This window comes from Cavia porcellus, unplaced genomic scaffold (assembly GCF_034190915.1).
Source record: "Cavia porcellus strain 051 isolate PalLab524CR breed Dunkin Hartley unplaced genomic scaffold, mCavPor4.1 scaffold_6, whole genome shotgun sequence".
NCBI classification, from domain to species: domain Eukaryota; kingdom Metazoa; phylum Chordata; class Mammalia; order Rodentia; family Caviidae; genus Cavia; species Cavia porcellus.
Window position 1 is genome coordinate 21,053,558 of NW_026947489.1, and position 20,839 is coordinate 21,074,396.

Genomic DNA, 20,839 nt, shown 5'->3' on the forward strand with positions numbered 1-20,839 from the left:
GAGGCTGCCTGTGCTGTCTCAGCTTGGCTCCCAGAGCTTGGTTGACAGTGTATCTTGCAAACTCAGGTGAGTTGGACTGCGCTGGGGGTGGACTTCAGCCGCAAAGCACTTGCTCGCATGTGGAGGCCTGGAGCTCTGGCCCCAGCACCTCCGACACTAGGAAGCAGGCATGCGGGTGCGCACTTGTGATCTTAGGATAAACCTGAGCTTAGCCCTGGCGATTTCGAAAGAACTTGTCTCAAAATAAAAAAAGGGCTCAGACTCGGTGTGAAGGCCCTGGGTTCCTTCTTCAGTACAGAAAAGTGGAGAGAAGGGGAGGAGGGAGAGGGTACCGGATGGTTTCACTGGCCCCTTTCCCAGCTAGTCAGCACCTCCTCCTGTCTGCCACCCCTTCCTGGCTCACCAGGTCCCCTGCACTGGGGAGGCAAAGGACACCTTTCTTGCCAGTCCTGGAGCACCCAGGGCAGCAGCCTCCCAGGATCCTGTGTGCTGGGCCAGGAGGCCCAGAACCCTCTCCCCTCCCCAGGCTGCCCTTGCTGGGCCTGCCTGGAAGCAGCCCAGGCTCTGCAGGCTCCTAATGGTTTCTACAGCCTAGCGCTCTGATTACAGAGCGAGGGGAAATGGTTGGAGGGGAAGCCAGCAGTGGCTGCAGGTCCTCCTGGCACGGGAAGGAGGCAGAGGCATTCCAGGAGGCGGCCTCAGTGCCAGGCACTCCCTGGCCCTCAACCAAGCAGCGGCTGTGGCAGAGCCTGCTGGAGATGGGGATGGAGATAGACAAGGCAGAGCAGGGAGGAGGTGAGTCAGCGCCCCCAGACCCAGAGTCCCTCCTCCTGCTGTCCTCATGTGGAGAACCCAGGAGTGGAGGTGGGGCCAGTGCCCCGTAGATCCCCCTGGGAGGAGCAATGGCGCGCAATGAGGAAGCATAGCCAAGTTCCAGTGGCGAGTACAGATATATTTTGGAAGCTGTTCATGGCCCTGTCCACCCAGCCAGCCATCTGGTAGGCGCCAGGCTGGCTCCAGCCTCCTGTCTCTCCATAGCCCCAGGGCCCCTCTGTCTTCTTCCTAAGACAGGGTCAAGAGGGTTTCCAGTAGATAAGGCGTGTCTGGGAGGTGAAGCGTGCGCCTGCAGCGTGCGCCCCAGGGTGTGACCAGGCCGTAATCACTGGCCTGGTGCCTGGCGGGGCTCCGTCTGGAATCAACCCCTCAAGAGTCAGCTCGGAGTTGGGGACTCCGGATTTGGGAAGGTGCCGAAATGCCACACGCCAACTCGGCATGCATCCCAGTGAATCCCAGACCGAGCCCCTCAGAGAGCCTGAGAAACCAGGTTAGACGGGGCAGCTTAGAGCTTGAAGTAAAGGGGAGAGAGGTGACAGCGTCAGGCACCTCAAGGCCTGGTCCCCTCCCTGTGCCCAGCCCCACTGCCACTGGATGGGGAAGCACGCCACAGCAGGTAGGGGGCAGGGCGTGGAGGGCAGCCCTGTGGTCACTTGGGTCCCTCGGGCCTGATCTTCAGGCCAAGTGCTAACAGCCCAGCAGCTCCAGGCGCAGGGTGATACGGTTTTGCCAGGACACGGGCAGCACGCGCACGTAGCGAGCCGAGAAGGGCGTCTCGAACACATTCTTCTTATGGGAATTGTTGTCCAAGTTTCCACGGAAGATCTGGAGGCAGGGAGGGGCACCCCAGAATCAGCCCTGTCCCCGCAATTCCCCAGGCCCAAACCTCCTGCCCAATAGCGAGTAGAGGGCGACATATACTCTCACCTTGCTGTCCACAGCCCCTGGCTCCTTGTACTCAGTCCAGCTGATACCATTGTCACTGTAGGCCACCTTGTAGGAAGCCACATACTGGATGTGGCCGAAGTCACGGGCACCCTGGGTGATGATCCCTGTCACCTGCTTCTTCGAACCCAGGTCAACCTATAAGAGACACCACTATGTGTCCTGTGCTGGAGGATGGAAGGGGGCAGGCACCCCAAGACACACCCCATGAGCCCTTACATCTTTGGCTAGGCCTCAGCTACCTCATCTATAAAATGGGCACAAAGAATACACACCCTTGGCCAAATCCAACAGCGGGCACTTTCCTGTAGGGAGGCTCCTAGTTCAGCCTGGGCTCCATTAGCTACACACACAGCCCTGACTCAGCCGTGCATCAGAGGACCATAGGAACAGGGACAGGAGAGGCCACAGCCTGATGTGGGACAGACTGCTTTGAGGTCCCTTGCGCCACTCCACTGAAATACCTCAGGCCCACACCTCAACCATCCTGGGACAGACAGTCCCAAGGACAAACCTGCAAGCCCAACACACTGCCAACCAGGACTGTTTCCCCATCTAGAACACAAGCTCTGGTCCAGCATTCCTGTGCTTTCCAGGTATACCCTGTGAGAGGGCGGTAGCTCAGTGCCCAAATGGGGGCACGGAGAGAGGGCCCTGAAACACCTGGGCTCGGTGTCCCGCTCCGTCCTTGTCACCCCTGTGGCAGCCACTGCACACAGGCAAAGAGAAAGGCGGGCCCATGGGAGGAAGGGAAGGAAACCAGAGAAAAGCAATGCATCGCAGTCTGCAGGGAGCAGAAGCCCGGCCGGACACCCACCTGCAGCCACTCCGAGGCGTTGGGCGAGTTGCTCTGTGCTGTCCAGGCGTTGATCTTGCCCCGATTGTCCAGCCGCCCAAGGAAGGGGAGCCAGTTGAACATCGGCAGCCCCCACGTCTTGTAGCTGCTGGAGGCTGTGATCTGCCTGTTGGGGATGCTGCCGTCCTTCAAGCCCAGGGGTTCAGAGCATCCTGCTGGCAAAGACAACCATCACTCTATCTCCCAGTGGGAGCACAAATCCGTGAAGGGAAAGAGCGGGAAGAATATGGATCCTGATCTGCCCCGAACTTTTTTTTTTCCTTTGAGACTGGGCCTCATTAAGTTTTCCAGAAAAGCTCTGAATTCCTGGGCTCAAGCAATTCTCCTGCCTCAGCCTTCCAAGCAGCTGGGACCACAGGTGCTGCCACCACACACAGGCTGTCATGCTTGCAGACAGAAGAAGCTCCATCCAAATACCTTGCCTGCTACTGCCTGTCCCACCTTTGAGTCACAAAGCCTGCCCACCTCAGCCCGATCACCCTGCCCAGCGCCTCACAGACCACACAGGACCCCCAGGCCGCCGCTCCTCTCCTGAGGGTCCAGGGCACCCACCCTGCTTCAGGACCCAGCCTGCGAGACTCCACGGCACCTTCCCTTGAGCCTGCACAGCACCCCAGGCCGCACCTCAAGGCTTTGGGATTCTCTCCGCAGACACTAAGACAACCACTGCATCTGCCGCATGTTGACCTCAGTCACCACTTCAGCCACTAGAAAACCTGGGCAGTGCAGCCATTGAGCACCCATCTTACAGATGACAACTCAGAGGCTAGACAGGAAATATCAGACTGTGCGAACCCGCTAGGAAAAGCTCAGCCACATGTCCGATGATACTCCTGCCACCAGCAGCCAGGAATTAGAGAAGTCAGAACTCGGGGATCCAGGGGTGCCCTTGTATCCAACTCTATAGTTGCACACACCCTCTTAGCGCCTACATGTGCGTCTGCACCCACAGAAGTCCTGTGCGCTGTCACAGCCACACCCAACCCACTCCTGACCCCGGGAGGCAAGGCCACCCTGCCGCCCACAGGGGAGGCTCCATCTCGGGGTCTTGAGCAGAGCTGGCAGTGATCACACAGGATAGAGGAGTCGTGCAGAGAAATCGAGGGCCAGGGCCCCATGCAGACCACGGACCTGACTGCCTCTCAGCCAGTACCTAAATCTCTTCTCATTTCCCACTTAAAACTGGTCCTGGGATTTAGCTCAGCAGTTCAAGCACTTGCTTGGTAAGCACAAGGCTGTGAGTCCAATCCCTGCTACCAAACAATAATAATAACAATAATCATAATCATAATCATAATCATAATATGGCTTGAAAGGCAGTGGGCCCGGGAAAGGGCATGAGTCAACCTAAGTTCAAACAGAGATGGGGACCAAGTGTAGCAGTGCACTCCTGTGATCACGCTGGGAAGCTGAGGCGCAAGCAAGGATCGCAAATTCAACTCCAGCCTAGGCAACTTAGCAATCTAGTGAGACCCTGAATAAAAAACTTAAAAGCTGGAAATGTGGCTCAGTGCAGGGGGTCTGAATTCAACTCCCAGTATCAGAGAGAGAGACAGGGAGAGAGAGAGAGAGAGAGAGAGAGAGAGAGAGAGAGAGAGAGAGAGAGACAAAGAGAGAAGAGAGAGAGAGAGAGAGAGAGCATATGACACAGGAGAGCAAGAGGTGTAACTCAGGGATGCAGTGCTTGTCTGGCATGCCTGAAGCCCTGATTCATCCCCAGTAACACACACAAGATGAAGCCAGCAAGCCACAGAACCCACATCCATGTGACACTGGGTGGTACGTGAAACAAGACCACAGGAAGGGGTGCCACAGAGGGAAAAGGGGAGTGGCCTGGGACCAGCAAGCCAGGCAGAGACCTCGCCTCTGCCTGGCTGCCCCATAAGACGCAGTCCCGCCAATGGCCAGCAGGTGGCGCGACGACTTTAAAAAACCGAAATGCCCAGCCCTGAAGGCCTCTACAGCAGGAGCCATGAACTCCAACCTCTGGGATGGTGCTGCCTGCCTCCGCAGAAATTTCTGGTTCCTCCCAACTCTCCACCTAGGACTCTCTCTGATAGGGAAGCAGGAAGCACCAGCTCTCCAACTCTGGTCCAAGAAGCCCTGGGCTCCCAGGCTCCCCACCATGGTACATGAAGTACCTGGGTGTCACTTCCTCCTTCCTTCCTCCCCAGCACTGGTGTGTTCTGGAGGCACCAGGGCCCAACCAGGCTGGGTGAGAACACTCTGGAAACTGGAGTTTTCTCTCAACTAACCAGAGACCAGAGCTATGGGTGGCAGCTGGCATACACCCAGGCAGGTACGTATACCAGGCGGTGTACGTTCCCAATATGACCCAGGTCCCTGAGGCTTGCCGCCAGCCCTGGCCAGCTCAAAGAGAGGGAGCTGACACAGAAGGCTGCCCACCCCCCAGCTGGCCACAGCCCCCACACTCACCATTCAGCTCACAGCCCAGGAGCTCGAAGCGCAGGGTACAGCCCCTGTAGCAGGCCACGGGGTACAGCCTCACATACTGCACCTCCAGCGGGGCGCTGAACATGTTGAGCTTCAGGCCGTTGTTATTCATGTTACCAGTGAACACCTAGCAGGGAGGGCCAGGACTGGGGTCAGCGTGGGCAGCCACAGGCTAGACAGAGAGGAATCAGCAGAGCCCCCATCCCTGCCCCCACCCCAGATTCTCCTTCTGCACCCTCTGTGGTCATCATGAGCACCGGACATCACCCCACCACCACTATTTCACGCATAGCTACCTAAAAGTGCTTCTGTGCGTATTAGGAAAAGGTACTCCTTCTGCATGACACTTTATTAGGACAACTTCCCGTCCCAACAGCTAGAACCATGCAGATATACCACATCCATACTGTGAATAGTGACCACTTAGCAGTGACATTCCTGAGCTATGTGTAACCTGCACAACTACACACAGGAACCCTTAAGGTTCAGAATGAAATCCAGGGCTGGAGATTTAGCTCAGCACCTTAAGCGCCTGCCTGGCAGGCACGAGGTCGTGCGTTCGATCCCTGGTACCAAAAAAAGAAATCCAGCTCCACCGACACTACTCCCCACAGCAGGTTAGGGCACCATGGTGGGGTTCTCTATTCTTATCCATAAAGTGGGGTTATAATCTGTTGCCACAGAATGTGGACACAATGGTTTGACTGATTTCTAGACACCAAAATGCCAATCATCCTAAGATGCCCTTGCTTCTGTCTACCCTAGGACTGTATTGGGGTGCTGAGCCTACGAGGCTCACCTTGTCCCCAGAGTCCTCTTCATTCTGGATGAACTGGAACTTGCGTCCATCGAGGCTGTAGGCCACTTTGAAGGTCTTCACATACTCCGCACTGCCTGCGCGGCTGGCGCCCTGCGTCACCACACCTGTCACCCGCATCTTCCGAAGGAGGTTCACCTGTCCCAGGGGCACAGATCTGCACCTTATCTCCAAGATCCAGGTACACTGGCCCCCTAAACCCTACAACCTAGCGGAGGATCACCAAGGCCTCATCCTTGGCAGACAGCCCCTCCTCTGCATGGCCGCTTCCATCAGGTCCCCAGACCTTTACCCACAGCCACCTGTCACCTCGCTGGGCCTGGGTACAAACTCCCCAAATGCAGGCACTTTCTCACAACTGCCCCTCCCATTACCCTGGTGCCACACAAGCATCCCCTCTGCACCTGGATCCAGGGCTTCCTGTCATAGTTGCTGGCTGTCCAGGCGTTGACGATGCCCGAGCGGTGCAGCCGGGCCAGCTCTGGACCCCAGCGCTGCAAACCCAGGAAGCCGATGTACAGAGATGATGCAGAGATCTGTGAGTCCACGATGATGCCCTCCTCCATGCCCAGGCCCCTGTTGCAGGCTGCAGGGAAGAACAGGCCAGTCAGGGGCCACCCTAGGACACCTCATACCTTCATTCAGAGCAATGCCATGAGGGACAGCAGGCCTGGGACCCAGTGCTGCCAGAGGACCTGGCCAGGACAGGCGTGTCTGACAGGAAGTCCCCCTGCCAGACACTGGGCATGTGCTGGGGGGACATGTGCTGGGCAGCAGCAGCTCTGGCATGGGATGGACTGTGCAAAAGAATACCAGTGTGGTGCTTTTCCTCGAGAGTGGATGTGCAAAAAAGGGGACCTTAGACACTCGAGAATGGACCAAAACAATACATGAGTCTGCCTGGGTATTCCAGAACCATACCCCTCAGCCCTGCAAGAGTTTCCAGGTGAGGCAAGAACACCTTTCTGTCCTTCCTTGTGCCCTCAGGACCACCCAAGGTCTTCACTCACCAGCCAGCTGGAGCCAACATCTGCTTCATCACCCTAGCCACATGGACCAGGACTCAAGACAGCTATCACATCTGCCAGCAGGTGGGGCCCCTCCTGCTCCAGGGGTCCCCCCAGCACTTGCCAGGGTAAGGACACAGGGACAGGAATGTCCTGACCCAACACCCCAGTTGGTGCTGAGCTCAGTTCCAGCACTCTCTTGCTCAAATGGTGGCCAGGGATTCAAGATCAGGGACAGCCAGAGGCTCTGCCTCCAGGATCATCCTCACACCCAAGGCCACCCCGAGGGACTCGGGTGTACAATCACAGTGCTAACTCCAGAGAAACATCACCAGACAATTGAGGCAGCCCCCAGGTCTCTCACCTAGCCTGTAGGGTCACCTCCTACCTGTGTCTCAGGTGTGACTGAATCCAGGCAGGCAGACCCCAGGCCAAGAAATATAAAAGTCAGATTAGTCAGGCGGTGGTGCATGCCTGTAAATCCCAGGACCTGGGAGGCTGAGGCTGGAGAATTTGCAAATTGAAATCCAGCCTCAGCAACTTACTGAGATTCTGTCTAAACAAAATAAAACAAAATGCACAAAGGGTTGGAGATGCAGCTCAGTGCAAAGGCCCCAGTTTCCATCAGAGCCAGTCAGGGGGGTAATTCCACACAGGCACACCCATAGTTACCTCAGCCTAGCAAGGTAATTACGGCCCATGGCTCCACCCCAGCTCTGTCTGCTTTAGACACCCATCCCCCATCCTCTGGCCGGCTCAGGGCCCAAACACCTCTGGCTTCAGGGCAGGCCTCCTCGAGGCAAGGATGCAGCTCCCATCAGGCGAACCCCAGAGCCCAGCCCCCATCTGCCCAGCAGAGAACAGAGGCCACCTGACCTCAGTCCCAGACACTCTGTGGCCACATGCTGGGTGGGTCCCTCACGCACCCACCATCCTGGGCACAACATGCCCCCCCCGGGGGGGGGGCAAGGCAGTAAGAGTCCTTGGGCAATGGGTAGGGTGCTCTGGCTGGGATTTCCCAGCCCCTCTGCACACAATGGGCCTCTGCCCACCTGACCAGGGGGGATGGGACAATCCAGTCACCCAGCTCTTCTCCTCCTCCCCATGACTGCTGTGACAAGGTCATAGGTCAAATTTGGGCCAAGATTGATTTACTGAGCTCTTGGAGCCCAAAAGCTTAAGAATGTGTTTATTTTCCCTGATTATCACAAAAACCCGCAGAACTAACCCTAACACTGTGTGCAGCTCATGGTGACTTGGGAAAGAGTGCTTATACAACCTCCAGGGTCACTGCAACCCCTCACTCTCAGGCAGAGACCTCAGGCCTGATCTGCAGTCCCAGGAGAAAGGACCAGGCCGAAAGAAACGGCAACACAACCATTTGCCCTTCACTAAGGTTCTGTCCCTACCTCAATGTCCCCAGAGAACAGGGGCAGCTCACAGCCTGGGCCACCAGGACAGAAGCCCCATCTTCCCCAGGAAGCACCCGGGTACTTACTCGTCTCGCAGTGGATGCCCGCATAGCCCGGAGGGCAGTCACAGATGTATGGGGTAAACACATCCCCTCGGTGGGAGCTGTCGATAACCTGACACCCAGCATTGTGGTAGCAGGGATTTGGGGAACAGGGACCTGGGGACGAGAGACAGGGAAAATAGGTAGATGATCAGAAGTGGCACACGGGCCTAGCACAGAACAGCCCTCTACCCACGCTGGGTCCCCTCCTCCAATCGCCTGGTGCAGCCTGAGCCAACAGGAACCTAGCAGGCTCGTGGGTAGGTGAATCTGCCCAAATACAGGGCCTGCCCAGATTTCCAAGTGGCCTGGAGTTTCCGGGGGATGCTGGCTGCCATAGGGAGAAGTGGGGACCACCTCCCACTGGGGGAGAGGGTGGGGGTTGATGCAGCAGCCAGGCCCTTGCAGGGCCCTTTACCTTTCTCAGTTTCATTGCAAAGGAGGCCTGTGAAGCCCTCAGGGCAGAGGCAGTAGGAAGAGACACTGTCCTGGCCAAACAAGCAGGTCCCACCATTCAGGCATATGCTGGAGTCACAGAAGTCACCTGTAACAGCAACCCCGCCTCAAGCACTCAATAAACATGTGAGAGATCAACTGCCACATGCACGTCAGGGTTTAAGTCAGGTGCAGGCCAGGCCTCCAGGGACCCATCGGAAAAAGGCAGCCAGAAACTGACAATGTGGTGGCCTGTGAGTGGGACCTCTGACACGGGGCTCTACCAGGGAGAGTTCACCAGCAAGGGGACATTTGAGCTGGGTCTAAAAGATGCACTGGGCGGGGACTGACTGGGGCTTAGAGAAGAGCGCTCTAGAGAAAAGCAGATGCATCCAGGGCAGGAGTAAGATGCAGTGGCAGAAGAGGGTGGGAAGGACCTTAAAAATGGCAACTTGGTGAGACCCTGTGTCAAAACAAAAACCACTAATATTTTTAATGGGCTGGAAAGGTAGCTCAGTACAAAGGCCTCAGATTTGCTCCTCAGACCAAAACAAAACCAAGTTTGGAGTTTGTATCCAGCAGATCAGAAGCTTTTAACCTTCCTCCAACCTCTCCACCAATGTCCAACAGGAAAACACAGTCTCCAAGTGACTGTCCCACCCTGAGGGAGAGGCACCCCCAGTGAATGCAGACCCTGATGGCTCCTTGGGGTGAGAGGAGTCTGGGGGGCTGCAGGCCAAGCCCCACCCCATGCGAGCTGAGGAGGGAGTCAGGGCAGAGCAGTGGAGCAGCCTACATTTGACTGACTGGGGAGAGGGCCAAAGAGGTAGCACTGGGGCTTGGAAGGCACTATGGCTCCCAGATGGGTCCCTAGGTGACAAATGAGCACTTGACCACCGCAGAATACAGGAGCAGGCTGAGCTGGATCCAAGGACTGTGCTGGTCCCCCACCCGAACCTGCCATTTGGGGTGAGTGGGAGAAAACTCACTTCTTCCCGAGTCACCTGCCCAAGCCAGCCGCCCTCTTGTAGTCCCAAAACCCTGGCGCCCCCGCGGGCCCAAGCGGAAGGCCCTTACCGTGAACAGCCTGTCCGCCCCTGCGGGGCCCAGGGAACTCAGGCAGCTCCCAAAGAGCTATTAGTCACTGGCTTTAAATAGCAGGTTAATCCCGCCTCTGACCCGGCCGGGAGGAGGGGGCACTGCTAAGCCCAGGGGCCTGGCCTCCTCTTTATCCCCTCCGGCCACACCCTCCGGGGCTGCTCCAGGGTAGGAAAAACGGTCCACAGTGAAAAAGGCGGGATCACCTGCCTAAGGTGCCTCCTCCCGGGAAGGGCCAGATCGCCCTCAATAAACTGGCCCACGCCGGGCTTTCAGGGTCCTCCTGCTCCCGGGAGCCGCCCACCGGGCAGAGACCCAGGAAACAGGTTGGACGCGGCAGAGAGGAGAGGTGGACGGGGGGCGGCGAAGACCTGGACATCTTTCTGGCTGGCCAGGAGGTACTAAAGGCTTCGGCTTAAGCCCCGGTGGCATTTGTTTCCCAGGACATCAGAGTTGGAACCCAGCTGGGACTTCCTTGCCTCTTTGGACCCCACTTCTATAAGATAAGAGGGGACTGCCTGAGAGACCCTTGCCGGCACCCCCACAGCGAAGGGAATGGGGCCTCCCGCCGAGCACCTTACTGGAGGCCTCATTGTCCCTGGGGCCTGCGCGGGGGAGGAGGACCAGGAAAGAAACAGTGGGCGGCCAAGGCCACTAGAGGGAGGGAGGCGGTCCCCCAACTAGCCAGTACTCCCACCGTCTCCTCTGCCTTTCCTTTATCCGATCCAACACGGACGAGTGGGGGCGCAAAAGTCCAAAGCACTGCAGAGCAGTGGTGGCGCCTGCTTAATCTCAGGACGCTGAGAGGCTGATGCAGGAGGGTCCCAAATGCGAGCCCAGCCTGGGCAACTTTGCAAGAACTTGTCTAAATAAACAAAAGGGGCTTGGAATGTGGCTCAGCACGAAGGCTTTGGGTTCAATCCCCACTACCGCCAAAATGAAAAAAAAAAAGTCCAAAGCAGGGTGCAGCATGCGGCTCGGTAGGGTGCTGCGGGAAAAGCGGCAGGAGCCGCAGACCCGCACGAGTCCCGGATCCTCCCCGGGGACGGAGCGTCAGACGTAGCTCCATGGCCTCATTTTACAGACGGCAAAAGAGAGGCCGACGCAGCGGATTCCTTTGTTCTGTGTAAGCCACATCCTAGGGGCAGCCGCGCTCTCACCCAGTGCCCGCGACCCGCCTGGCACGCCGACCGCTGTCCCTGCTCACAGGCCTGTGCGGGGCAGAGGCCACAGGGCGCGCATCCTCCGGGCGCAGCCGGGGCGCGGCGCCCGAGTTCCTCCGCACCCGGGCGGGTGAGCCCGGAGCAGCTGGGAGGGCGGCGACGGCGTCAGCGACTCACCCGAGGCGGCCAGGAGGCCGGAGGCGCAGAGCAGTGCGCCGCACAGCGCGGCCAGCACGCGAGGCCCCTGCATGCTGCGGCGGCGAGGGGGCTCCTCGCCGCCTGTGCGCCCGGCCCCGAATAAATCCAGCGGCTCGGCGCCTCCCACCGGCCACCGGCTCCGCCCCGGGGCGGAAGGGGCAGGGCGGGGCTCCAGGCAGCCGAGCGGGACCAGGCGGGAGCTCGGGGTCCCCGGACCCATCCCCCTCGCCGGCCACGCCCCGCAGCTCGCGGCCCTCAGGCGGCCCGGGCCCGGCCTGTGATTGGACCAGGCAGAGGAAAACTCAGCAAGAACTTTTTTTTTAAATTTTAGACTTCAAGCCAGACGGGATGACTCACGTCTGTAACCCAGCTGTGCAGTCGTGAGAGGCTGAGGCAGGAGGTTTGCAATTTCGAGCCCTGCCTGGTCAATGGGGAGACTGAGAGCTTGTCTTAAAATTAAAAGTAAATGACAAAGCCTGTAACTGGTAGAGCACTTGCCTAGAGTGCGCAAGACCCTAGTTCAACCAAAAAAATAAAAATAATAAAAAGTGAGAAGGGACTCAGTGTGAAGGCCCTGGGTTCAGTCTCCAGGACCCGAAAAAAGCTTCTGGACTTTTGAAAAGACACAGCAGCTTATTCCCCATCAGAGAAGGAAGATTCCTGTGAGTACTGTGTTTCCCTGATCAGCTGGCAAGGGTCGAGACCTCCTCCGCCAGTCCCAGGCGAACTGTTTGTGTCCGCAGGGTGAATGGGCAGGGCTTCTCTGGTGACCCCTCTCAAAATGACTTGCGGGCACCCCAAGACGCAGCAGTTCCCTGAATGGCACTCTCTCAACAGAAATCCCCAGTGCCAAGTGACACCTAAACTAAGACCAGAACAGCAGTTCGTAGACTTGATCTGTAAAGGTTCCAAAGTTAAATGCCCTAGGGTTTAAGGGCAATAAGAGCTTCACCACAGCCTCTCTTCACCTCTGGTGCAGTGGCAGGAAAGCAGCCCCAAACAATAACAAGGAAATGAGTGGATGTGGCAGCCAAGGGACAAGGGACAGAAGCTGGACTGTGAGGGAATTGTGAGGGTCACTTTCTAGTCACCGCACACTTTCCACTGATGCTTTTGTTAAAGCCACCTGTGAGTATTGTCTGTTTAGAAAGAAGTGACTGCTGGGCGTGGTGGCACACATCTGTAGTTCCAGCACTCAGGAGGCTGAGACAGGAGATTACTCTGAGTCCAAGGCCAGCCCAGTCTATTCAAGGCCATCCTGTGCCACATAGCAAACCCTGTCCCAAACACGACTTGAGTGCTAGTCATTTTTTTGTCACTTGAGTACCAGATCCATCAGACTAGCAAAATGAAAGAAAAAAAGAGAAGCCACACTGGCAGGAAATCCTTTTTCACCCAGTTCCTTTCCAGTGCAGTGGTGCATGCCTGTCATCCCAGCATTCTGGGAGACTGAGGTAGGATTACAAGTTCCAACCCAGCTCAGGCAATTTAGGAATCTATTAAGACCCTGTCTCACAATAAAAACCAAAGAAGGGCTGGGGATGTAGCTCACTGCAAAGGCCCCGGGTTCAAGCCTCAGGACTACAAATAAACTATTTTGGAAAGACCACATGTGATCGACTCGACTCTCATAGAAAAAGCATTTGATGATACCCAGCAATCGCTCCTGACATAACATTCAAGACCTTAGGAGTAAAAGGGAACTTTCTTGACCAGATAAGAAAATACCAAAGAAAAGCCCACAGCTCACGCCATTGCTAACGGTGAAAGACTCAGTGTTTCCTGAAAATCAGGAACAAGACCAGGACTTCTGCTCTCATGGCTTCTATTCATTTGTGTCCAAGAGGTTCCAGCCAGGACAATGAGGTCAGAGCCAGAAAGTGTACATCAACCAGAGAGGAGGAAGTAAGATTATCTCTTCCTCTATTCACAGATCTGGGGTATAAAAAACCCAGAAGAAGCCATACACAAAAAGCAACTTTTTTTTTTTTTTTTTGAGACAGGGTCTTACTATGCAGTTCAGGCTCAAAAAGCAACTATTAAAGCTATTAAATGACCAGACATGGTTGCATATACATATCTGTAATCCCGCCTATGGTGGCTGAAATAGGAGGAATCACAAGTTCAAATCCAGCTTGGGTGATTAAGAGAGACTCCATCTTAGAATAAAAGAAAACTTTGCGGGACTAGAAGTCAAACTGGTGGTACGTGCCTATAATCCTAGCACTCTGGGAGGCTGAGGCAGGAGGACCACAAGTTCAAGCCCAGCCTGGGCAACTTAGTAACTCAGCAAGAACTTGTTTCAAAATAAAATCTAAAAAAAAAAATATTTTAAAGTTTGGATATGTGGCTCAGCATGAACACCTTGCACCTATTCCCAGTACCAAAAAAAGAAAAGAAGTGAAATAAAGGAAAAAAGAAAAGAAAAGACAGAAATTTGAACATACATAATATAGCAAAAAGACTATCTCACTTACCTGGTAAGTGCAAGATCATGAGTTCAATCCCCCATACCAAAAAAAAAAAAAAAAAAAAAGACTGTCTCTACGTCTTGTCTTTGATAAGGTCTATGTTACATCAAACTAGAGGTTCGTGTTGGTGAAAAATGCTTTCATACATAAAAGTTTTGACTTTTTTCCACCTCTCACCCAAAAAGCTTTGGGTCCTGAGCTAGACAAGGACAGCTAATTTCACAAAGGCACCAAGACTGTACCTGCTATAATTACCATCTGATTCATTTTAAAAGTTTAACATACACTGACCTACAGCAAATCAGTAGACTGTATTTTCTCCCTTAGGAAGTTTTCAACTAGAATGGAGTCAAATCACTTTCCCTATTTTGTGTTTTTGAGTTTGAGGATCTCCTTTTGTTTTTTGAGGCTGGGTCTCCTCTACAATCCAGGTCACTATACAGCCCGGGCTGGCCTAGAACCTGCGAAGATGCTCCTGACTCAGGCTCCCCCAAGCACAGCACTGGGTTTACAGGTGAGTGCCACCATGCCTGGCTTCACTTTCTTTTTCTTTGCAGTGCTGAGGATAAAACTCATGATTTAATCTCACTTTAAAATGCAAGATCAGGTTTACTCTGGGGTGTGCAACGGAAATGTAGACCTCCTTGGCACCAGGCTAAGAGATAGCCTGGGAAGAACCACCTGCAGGACCTGGTGACCCAAGCCGGCCACCAAGAAGCAAGGAGGTTACAGATTCAGCCTAGAAAGTGGGTCCTTGCCCACCCTGGCCTCAACTGTTCGCAAATCTCAAATCAGTCTTCGGTTCCCTATGGGCAAGGCTGGAGCACAGGCCCAGTAGAATCCAGCCAAAATTCTCCAGCTAGTGGGCACCCCTCTGCCATGGCTTGTCTGTGTTCATGTGGACAATGATAAAATAATTGATCAAAAAGCCTAGGTTTGGGAAAGGTGGTTCAGACATAAACCCAGCATGCAGGAGGCTGCAGCAGGAGAATCAGTGTTCAAAGCCAGCCTGGAACACCTAGTGAATTTAAGCCCAGCCTAGAATACATAGCAAGACCTCGTCTCAAAAAACTATACACACACACACACACACACACGAAGCTTAGGCGAGCCCGGCATGGTGGCACATCTGTAATTCTAGCACTTGGGAGGCTGAGGCAGGAATATACCAAATTTAAAACCAGCCTAGATTACATAATGAGATCTTGTCTTTAAAAAAATAAAAATAAAAACAAAAGTTGAAGACTTGGAACAGCACAAACATTGCTCACCTAGTAAGCACTAATTGAAGTTCTTGTCTAGGATAAATGGTACAAAAATAAGTAATGAGATTCCCCAAACATTGGCACTCAGATTACTTCGCCTCACTTGAAAGCAGTACAAAATGCTGTCTCCCACACACCAAGGACAAGCTTTACACTAATATTTCTCAAAAATCAAGTATCAGGCCAGGGTTTTAGCTCAGCGGCATAAGTGCCTGCCTGGCAAGCGTAAGGTCTTGAGTTCGACCCCTGGTACCAAAAAAAAAAAAAAAAATCAATTATCAGAGCACGAGCTTAGATTGCAGGATGACCTGGCTTACATCCCCAGCACACACACAAAAAATGTTTAACTCCATGTATCTCCAGCTCCAGCCTCAGAGTAAGACACTAGTAAAACACTGTTCCTAGGCTGTAGATGTAGCTCAGCAGAGTCCTACCTTGAGTGTGCAAGGCCCTAGGTTAAAGGCCAGTGTCACTGGGCCAGGTCCAAGAGACCCTACAAGCTGAAATAGGAATTTAATCCATCTTTTTGCAGCAGGTGTGCTGACTCCTGTCACTCAAAAAGAATTTTTAGGACTCAGGAGAAAGAGCTAAGTTATTAGACAGGACTTAGCAACGAAGTGCAGGCACTCAGAAAAATGAGAGGAGTTACAGAAAGGAGCTGGGAACGTTTATGTTTTTCTTAAGGGGATGGAAATCCTGGGGAAAAGGGGCTCCTTCTCCCCAAGAAGGGGGAATTCTAGTCCACTCCACAGGCATGGGCAGTTCTTTTGTTCTATGCGCAGGTAATTTAAACGTTCTCTGGATTTTCTCCCCCTTCTCCTTTTTCTTAGGGTCAGTCCCCTGTTCCTTACTTTCTTAATTGAGCCAGTACATGGCTTTTAGTGAAGGGTTTGGTCAGGAAAGAGTCAAAATCTAGCCAGAGGAGTGCTGCCCTGGGGCTTCCTCGGGGAGCCTCAGCTGAGTCCTGGAAGTTGCTGTCTTCTTAAAAGTACAGTTTTTGGTTATGATTTCCAGGTCTTCTTTCTACCTATCTTTTTATTTCTTCTATCCTACTTGACTAACAATGCCAAAAAAAATCTTATTTTTATTTAAAAAGATAAACACTGTACCGCTCCTGTGTCAGCTCCAGGCAGAGAAGCAGAGGCACAAGAATTAGTGCCCCATGACCCCTGAGGAGCGAGAGGTCCAGAAGCCCGGGTCCAGGGGCACCCAAGGCGGGGGGCTGAGGTTAAGAGTCCCTTGCCCCTTCCTTCCTGGTGCTGGGACGTCCCTTCTGAGTGGTGGGAAGGATCCATGGTGCCAGGATGGGACCTGGTAAGGCAGTGGACGATCTAGAGGTGAAGCAGCCCTGAGCCTCTGTGTAGCAGAAAAATAGGGTGCTGCTTGGGGTGCCTGGGGTGCTCTCTCCCTTTGCTGTCTGTAACTATACTAGTCAGTCTTCTCCACGCTGAGACCTCTTTGGATTATGTAGTCCATGTCTCTCAGCCCTGTCTGTCACTCCCAGCACTGAGGTTGCTTGTCTGTGCTGTGAGCAGGGGACGCACAATGCCATGGGTTGCATCAGCCTTCCTCACTGGGAGCTTGGTGCTGTCATGGCCACTGAGGGCAGAAGATTAGGCCACGGCAGACTGGCTGAGCAAGTGCATGTGGCCTGTCAATCACAGACTTCTGAGACACAGGCCTAGAACTGCGCCCGAAGTCCTGCACTTCAGACCAACTGAATGCTGCCTTCAGTTCTTCGTGGGAGAACTCGAGCAGGTTTTGATAGTTTGGCCTAGACTGACCTCAGCCTGAGGAGTGGGGGACACAGAGCTCTTGGCCACTGTGCTTTCCTTTTCACAGTGATCTGCTCTCACCCTGTAGCGTGTACTGCTTTTCCTGCATCTAACTGTCCCACACTCACTCTGCAGAGCAGGTTTCTTTTCCTACTTTTAATAAATGCAAACCCTCACAATCTTTTGCACTTGCTTCATCCAGTTCTTTGTTCAGGACAAGAAGAATCTAGAAAGAACCTCTACAAGTGTCGATGTCCGCTCCCGGCCGGCAGGAAGGACACACGACAAAGTCTGGTAGTGGACAACCTTTTCTTTTTATTTTCCTTCTCCGTACAGCCTGCCCTGGGTTCTCCCAGCTGAAGCCTCCTCTGGTCCGCTCCCCGCGGCTCCTTTTGTGCTTCAGTCTGCCCCAAAGCCTCTACCGGTCCGCTCTCCGCGGCTCCTTTTGGGCTTCTACTTCCGGGCTTCTATCTGGCTTCTTCTTCCGCCCAGGGGTGGCACCGGTATATATACGGGTACAGTGTCCAATCATGTTAAAGTAAGCAAGGCAAGCTGATTGGCTAACATCATCAGTTGCCAGGCAGACTATATTGTTGAGCGGGTTGTTTACGCGGTAAGCAGGAAACTAACATATTCGATGGGAGGGGTAATCTACCTCAGGCCTCACTCTTTACTACAGGCCTCACGTCCGCCAAGTGAGGCGACCGGGCTCGGGGCTGCGGCTCCCAACATCTCCCCCTTTTTTATTTTTTATGAATGTGCGCATCGTAGCCCTTCCTGGACTGGGTGCAGAGGCTTATGCCCTATGCGTAGGCCCACCGTAGGTCCTTGGCTTAGACCCTGGTCGGCCGTCCCATGGTCTGCCAAGGCCCTGAGGCCCTCGTCCTTTTTCTAGGGCCAGGCACAAACTGGACGGAACCTGGATGCACACAAGCTTGCACTCATTTTCTCTCCGTAAAGAAATCCCCTCGGAGAGAAATTTAGACCTGGGCAGCATCTAACAGTCCAGCGGCTTACGTGCAGGATGGGGTAGGGCCTGGCTTAGGTCGAGTCGTGCTGGGGAGGCACGCTCTTACCCGTCATTGACTCACCTACCCTGCTGTGTATTGTCACCTTATGGAGGAGAATGAGGGATGCCCGCCATATCTAGACTCGGTCGTGGGCCAATTGAGCAAGCCATGCATATGCCTGAGGATCTTCTTGTCCATTTCGGGCTACCGCTATTTCTATTCATCTTATTGGTTGGTCTGTGATGGATCTCCAGTAGGGCAGGTCTGATCTTTAGTCGAGGGCTTTGTTGTCCGTGTCAGTCTCTCCGGTATCCACAGTGGTTCTCGTCCTGGTTCCTGTGGGAAAACACAAACCGCGCCTCGGTTCCAGCTGATTACCGGATCCGGGCCCATCCATTGTCCTGTCAGGACATCTTTCCACTTCACCCACCCTTTATGGTTGGGGGAAGGGTTGCAGTGCTCCACAGCTGGGGAGCGATTATCATTATTTAAATTTAAAAAATTGTGTGTGAATAGTGCCATGGATAATCGTGCCTTTGGGGCCAGGCCTTGGCCTACTCCCCCTTTTTGTTTTTTATTTTTTATTTTTATCTTTTTCGTTTTTTTTTTTTTTTTTTTTTTTGGTTTTTTTCCTTTTTATCGGTACCAGGGATTGAACTCACGACTGCCTGCTTGCAAGGCAGGCGCTTATGCCGCTGAGCTAAATCCCCAGCCCCACTTTCCTCGACCGGCGTTTTTCTCAGCCTGCTTGGCAGAGAACTCTGTGTACCAGGCTCGCCAATCCAGGTAACTGCCCGAGGGCAGACACGCCTTTGCTAGCTGAATCCAGTCCGCGGGGGTGAGGGGCCCAGAAGACAGATTCTCCAGCATGGCAATGGTGTAAGGCGCAGTCGGCCCAAAGGTTGTAACTGCATTTTTAAGTTCTCTAATCTGCTTTATCTCAAAAGGCTCCCATGCATTGCGTCCCTGGCCCATAGCTACTTGTACAGGAAACATCCCGTAGGGGCCACTGTCTATCCCAGGTGGATGTACCTCATGAGACAAGCGTCCCCCCTGCCAAAGCCGCCTGTAAAAATACCGACCCGCCGGCGGCGGAGCATAAGACGGCGGCCGTGATTGGGCGGAAAATGGGGGCCCGTGCATCACTTCCTGTTCTGGCGAAAGGGGAGGGAGCTCCCAGGCGGCCGCCTCGTGGCGAGGGACCACCTCCCTCTCGCGCCGGGGCGCACTCAGGAGCTCTCTACTCCTCCGCAGACCAGGTTGAGCAGAGCGCAATTCGCGGCGTGACGCTGGAAAAGAACCCTGCGACTCCTTATTGAGCGACTTAGGCTCCTGACAGCTGGTCTCTTTGGCCTCCTTGCCATTCAACTTTCCCTCGTCCTCGGAGTCAGACGACTCCGAGGCTAGAGCCCCGTCCTTCTCCTTAGCATCTTTGTTCCCCTTGACGGGCCCCTCTCGGGAGCTCCCTGACTGGGCCTGCTCAAATACCCTGCGTACTTTTGTAAGCTCTTGAGAGCTTTCTCCACAACCACCCTCGCTCTTAGTGTTGCTACCTAGCATGTTTCCCATCTTTTAATATGTTACTCACCGCGTGAGGCCCAAGGAATCCGCCACTTACGCGTGAGCCTGAGGGGAGTCTAAAAGCCCTGTAGGTGCGCGCCACCCAGAGCCCAGGCTTATCCCCAACTCACCTGTCTCGCAGCTCTGTACTGGAGCGTTGTCCACTTCCACGTCGCGGGGGTGATCAGTCCCCGGGCGGGCCTCCAAATGTCGATGTCCACTCCCGGCCGGCAGGAAGGACACACGACAAAGTCTGGTAGTGGACAACCTTTTCTTTTTATTTTCCTTCTCCGTACAGCCTGCCCTGGGTTCTCCCAGCTGAAGCCTCCTCTGGTCCGCTCCCCGCGGCTCCTTTTGTGCTTCAGTCTGCCCCAAAGCCTCTACCGGTCCGCTCTCCGCGGCTCCTTTTGGGCTTCTACTTCCGGGCTTCTATCTGGCTTCTTCTTCCGCCCAGGGGTGGCACCGGTATATATACGGGTACAGTGTCCAATCATGTTAAAGTAAGCAAGGCAAGCTGATTGGCTAACATCATCAGTTGCCAGGCAGACTATATTGTTGAGCGGGTTGTTTACGCGGTAAGCAGGAAACTAACATATTCGATGGGAGGGGTAATCTACCTCAGGCCTCACTCTTTACTACAGGCCTCACGTCCGCCAAGTGAGGCGACCGGGCTCGGGGCTGCGGCTCCCAACATACAAGGAGTCCCCAGAACCCCAGAACCTGGCAACAGAAAGACTCTGGCCCCTCTGTGTTCCACCTTGGTGAGGTGCTGATACCTCTGCTCTGGAATCACTGGCTTCCCAACAATGATACCTCTATTAAGTGGAGGAACAGTCATGGGCATAGGGTTCTCAAGGACCCATCACAGCTATGTGCCCATCCCAACGGACAGGACATCTTGCCTAGACATCCACTAGGCACAGGAGCAGGTACTCCTGATTGACTTGAAGCCGTTAAAAAATGGAGATCCAGGTCCTCTTCTTGTGTGGAATTCAGAGCTTGTGTAGAATTCAGAGTCCCTGCCACCGCAGCAAAAGGATGGGACAACTCTGCTGACAGACACGTTGACGTGAATGTTGTACAGCTTCTGAAATTAGCAAACTTCCCAGGAAGAGCCCTCCTCCCCCACAGGCTCTGTCCTCCTCTTCTGTGGGCTTCCTGTGGCACAGAGTCTGGCACAAAAGTGACTCAGAGAACCCCGATCTCCCAAGAGGATGTGGCACCAACCAGAAGTCCCAAGCCATGGTGACAGTGGGGACAACACAGAAGGTCTCATGCCAACCATGAGGAGAAATAATCTATGGTGCTGAAAAGTTTTTAAATAAAACTTTGCTAAATAAATAAAAAATTTCCACTTACAGTAGGATTAAAACATAAAATACTTAGGAATAATTGTTTTTCCAAAAGCCAGGTGTGGTGGTACACATCTATAAGCCTA

The 20,839-nt window shown here is 54.1% G+C and overlaps 1 protein-coding gene and 2 long non-coding RNA genes across 6 annotated transcripts; 1 reads left to right on the plus strand and 2 right to left on the minus strand.

Annotated features, from left to right (window-relative positions):
• Nucleotides 1–51: 51 nt before the first annotated feature.
• LOC134476376 (uncharacterized) lies at nucleotides 52–8,416 on the plus strand. The gene is made up of 3 exons (XR_010047958.1): nucleotides 52–66; nucleotides 5,855–6,087; nucleotides 6,894–8,416. It is a non-coding gene; the product is annotated as an uncharacterized LOC134476376 (long non-coding RNA).
• On the minus strand, nucleotides 932–11,455 carry Mfge8 (milk fat globule EGF and factor V/VIII domain containing). Of its 4 annotated transcripts, none has more exons than XM_003475251.5 (9): nucleotides 11,300–11,455; nucleotides 8,845–8,970; nucleotides 8,412–8,543; nucleotides 6,311–6,492; nucleotides 5,889–6,044; nucleotides 5,072–5,216; nucleotides 2,597–2,787; nucleotides 1,762–1,917; nucleotides 932–1,659 (listed from the first exon to the last, which is right to left on the minus strand). In XM_003475251.5, exons 1-9 carry the CDS (start codon nucleotides 11,370–11,372, stop codon nucleotides 1,522–1,524), a joined length of 1,299 nt encoding a protein of 432 aa, XP_003475299.1. In that variant the 5' UTR covers nucleotides 11,373–11,455; the 3' UTR covers nucleotides 932–1,521. The 4 variants fall into 4 exon arrangements, with proteins under 4 accessions (XP_003475299.1, XP_005006347.1, XP_003475300.1 ...); XM_005006290.4 differs by having other exon boundaries at nucleotides 2,597–2,790; XM_003475252.5 differs by lacking the exon at nucleotides 8,845–8,970.
• A 5,671-nt stretch (nucleotides 11,456–17,126) lies between these two features.
• Nucleotides 17,127–20,115, minus strand: LOC134476377 (uncharacterized). The gene is made up of 2 exons (XR_010047959.1): nucleotides 19,533–20,115; nucleotides 17,127–18,177 (listed from the first exon to the last, which is right to left on the minus strand). It is a non-coding gene; the product is annotated as an uncharacterized LOC134476377 (long non-coding RNA).
• Nucleotides 20,116–20,839: the final 724 nt, after the last annotated feature.

What these genes read in the sequence shown, in the direction of transcription:
- Mfge8 (XM_005006290.4), bottom strand. Translation starts at nt 11,372, where the DNA reads ATGCAGGGGCCTCGCGTGCTGGCCGCGCTGTGCGGCGCACTGCTCTGC. An exon ending in CGGCCTCCTGGCCGCCTCGG is followed by an intron (nt 8,971 to 11,299) that starts GTGAGTCGCTGA and finishes TTGCTGTTACAG; the next exon opens with GTGACTTCTGTGACTCCAGC. An exon ending in ACGCCTCGGAGTGGCTGCAG is followed by an intron (nt 1,918 to 2,596) that starts GTGGGTGTCCGG and finishes TGTCTCTTATAG; the next exon opens with GTTGACCTGGGTTCGAAGAA.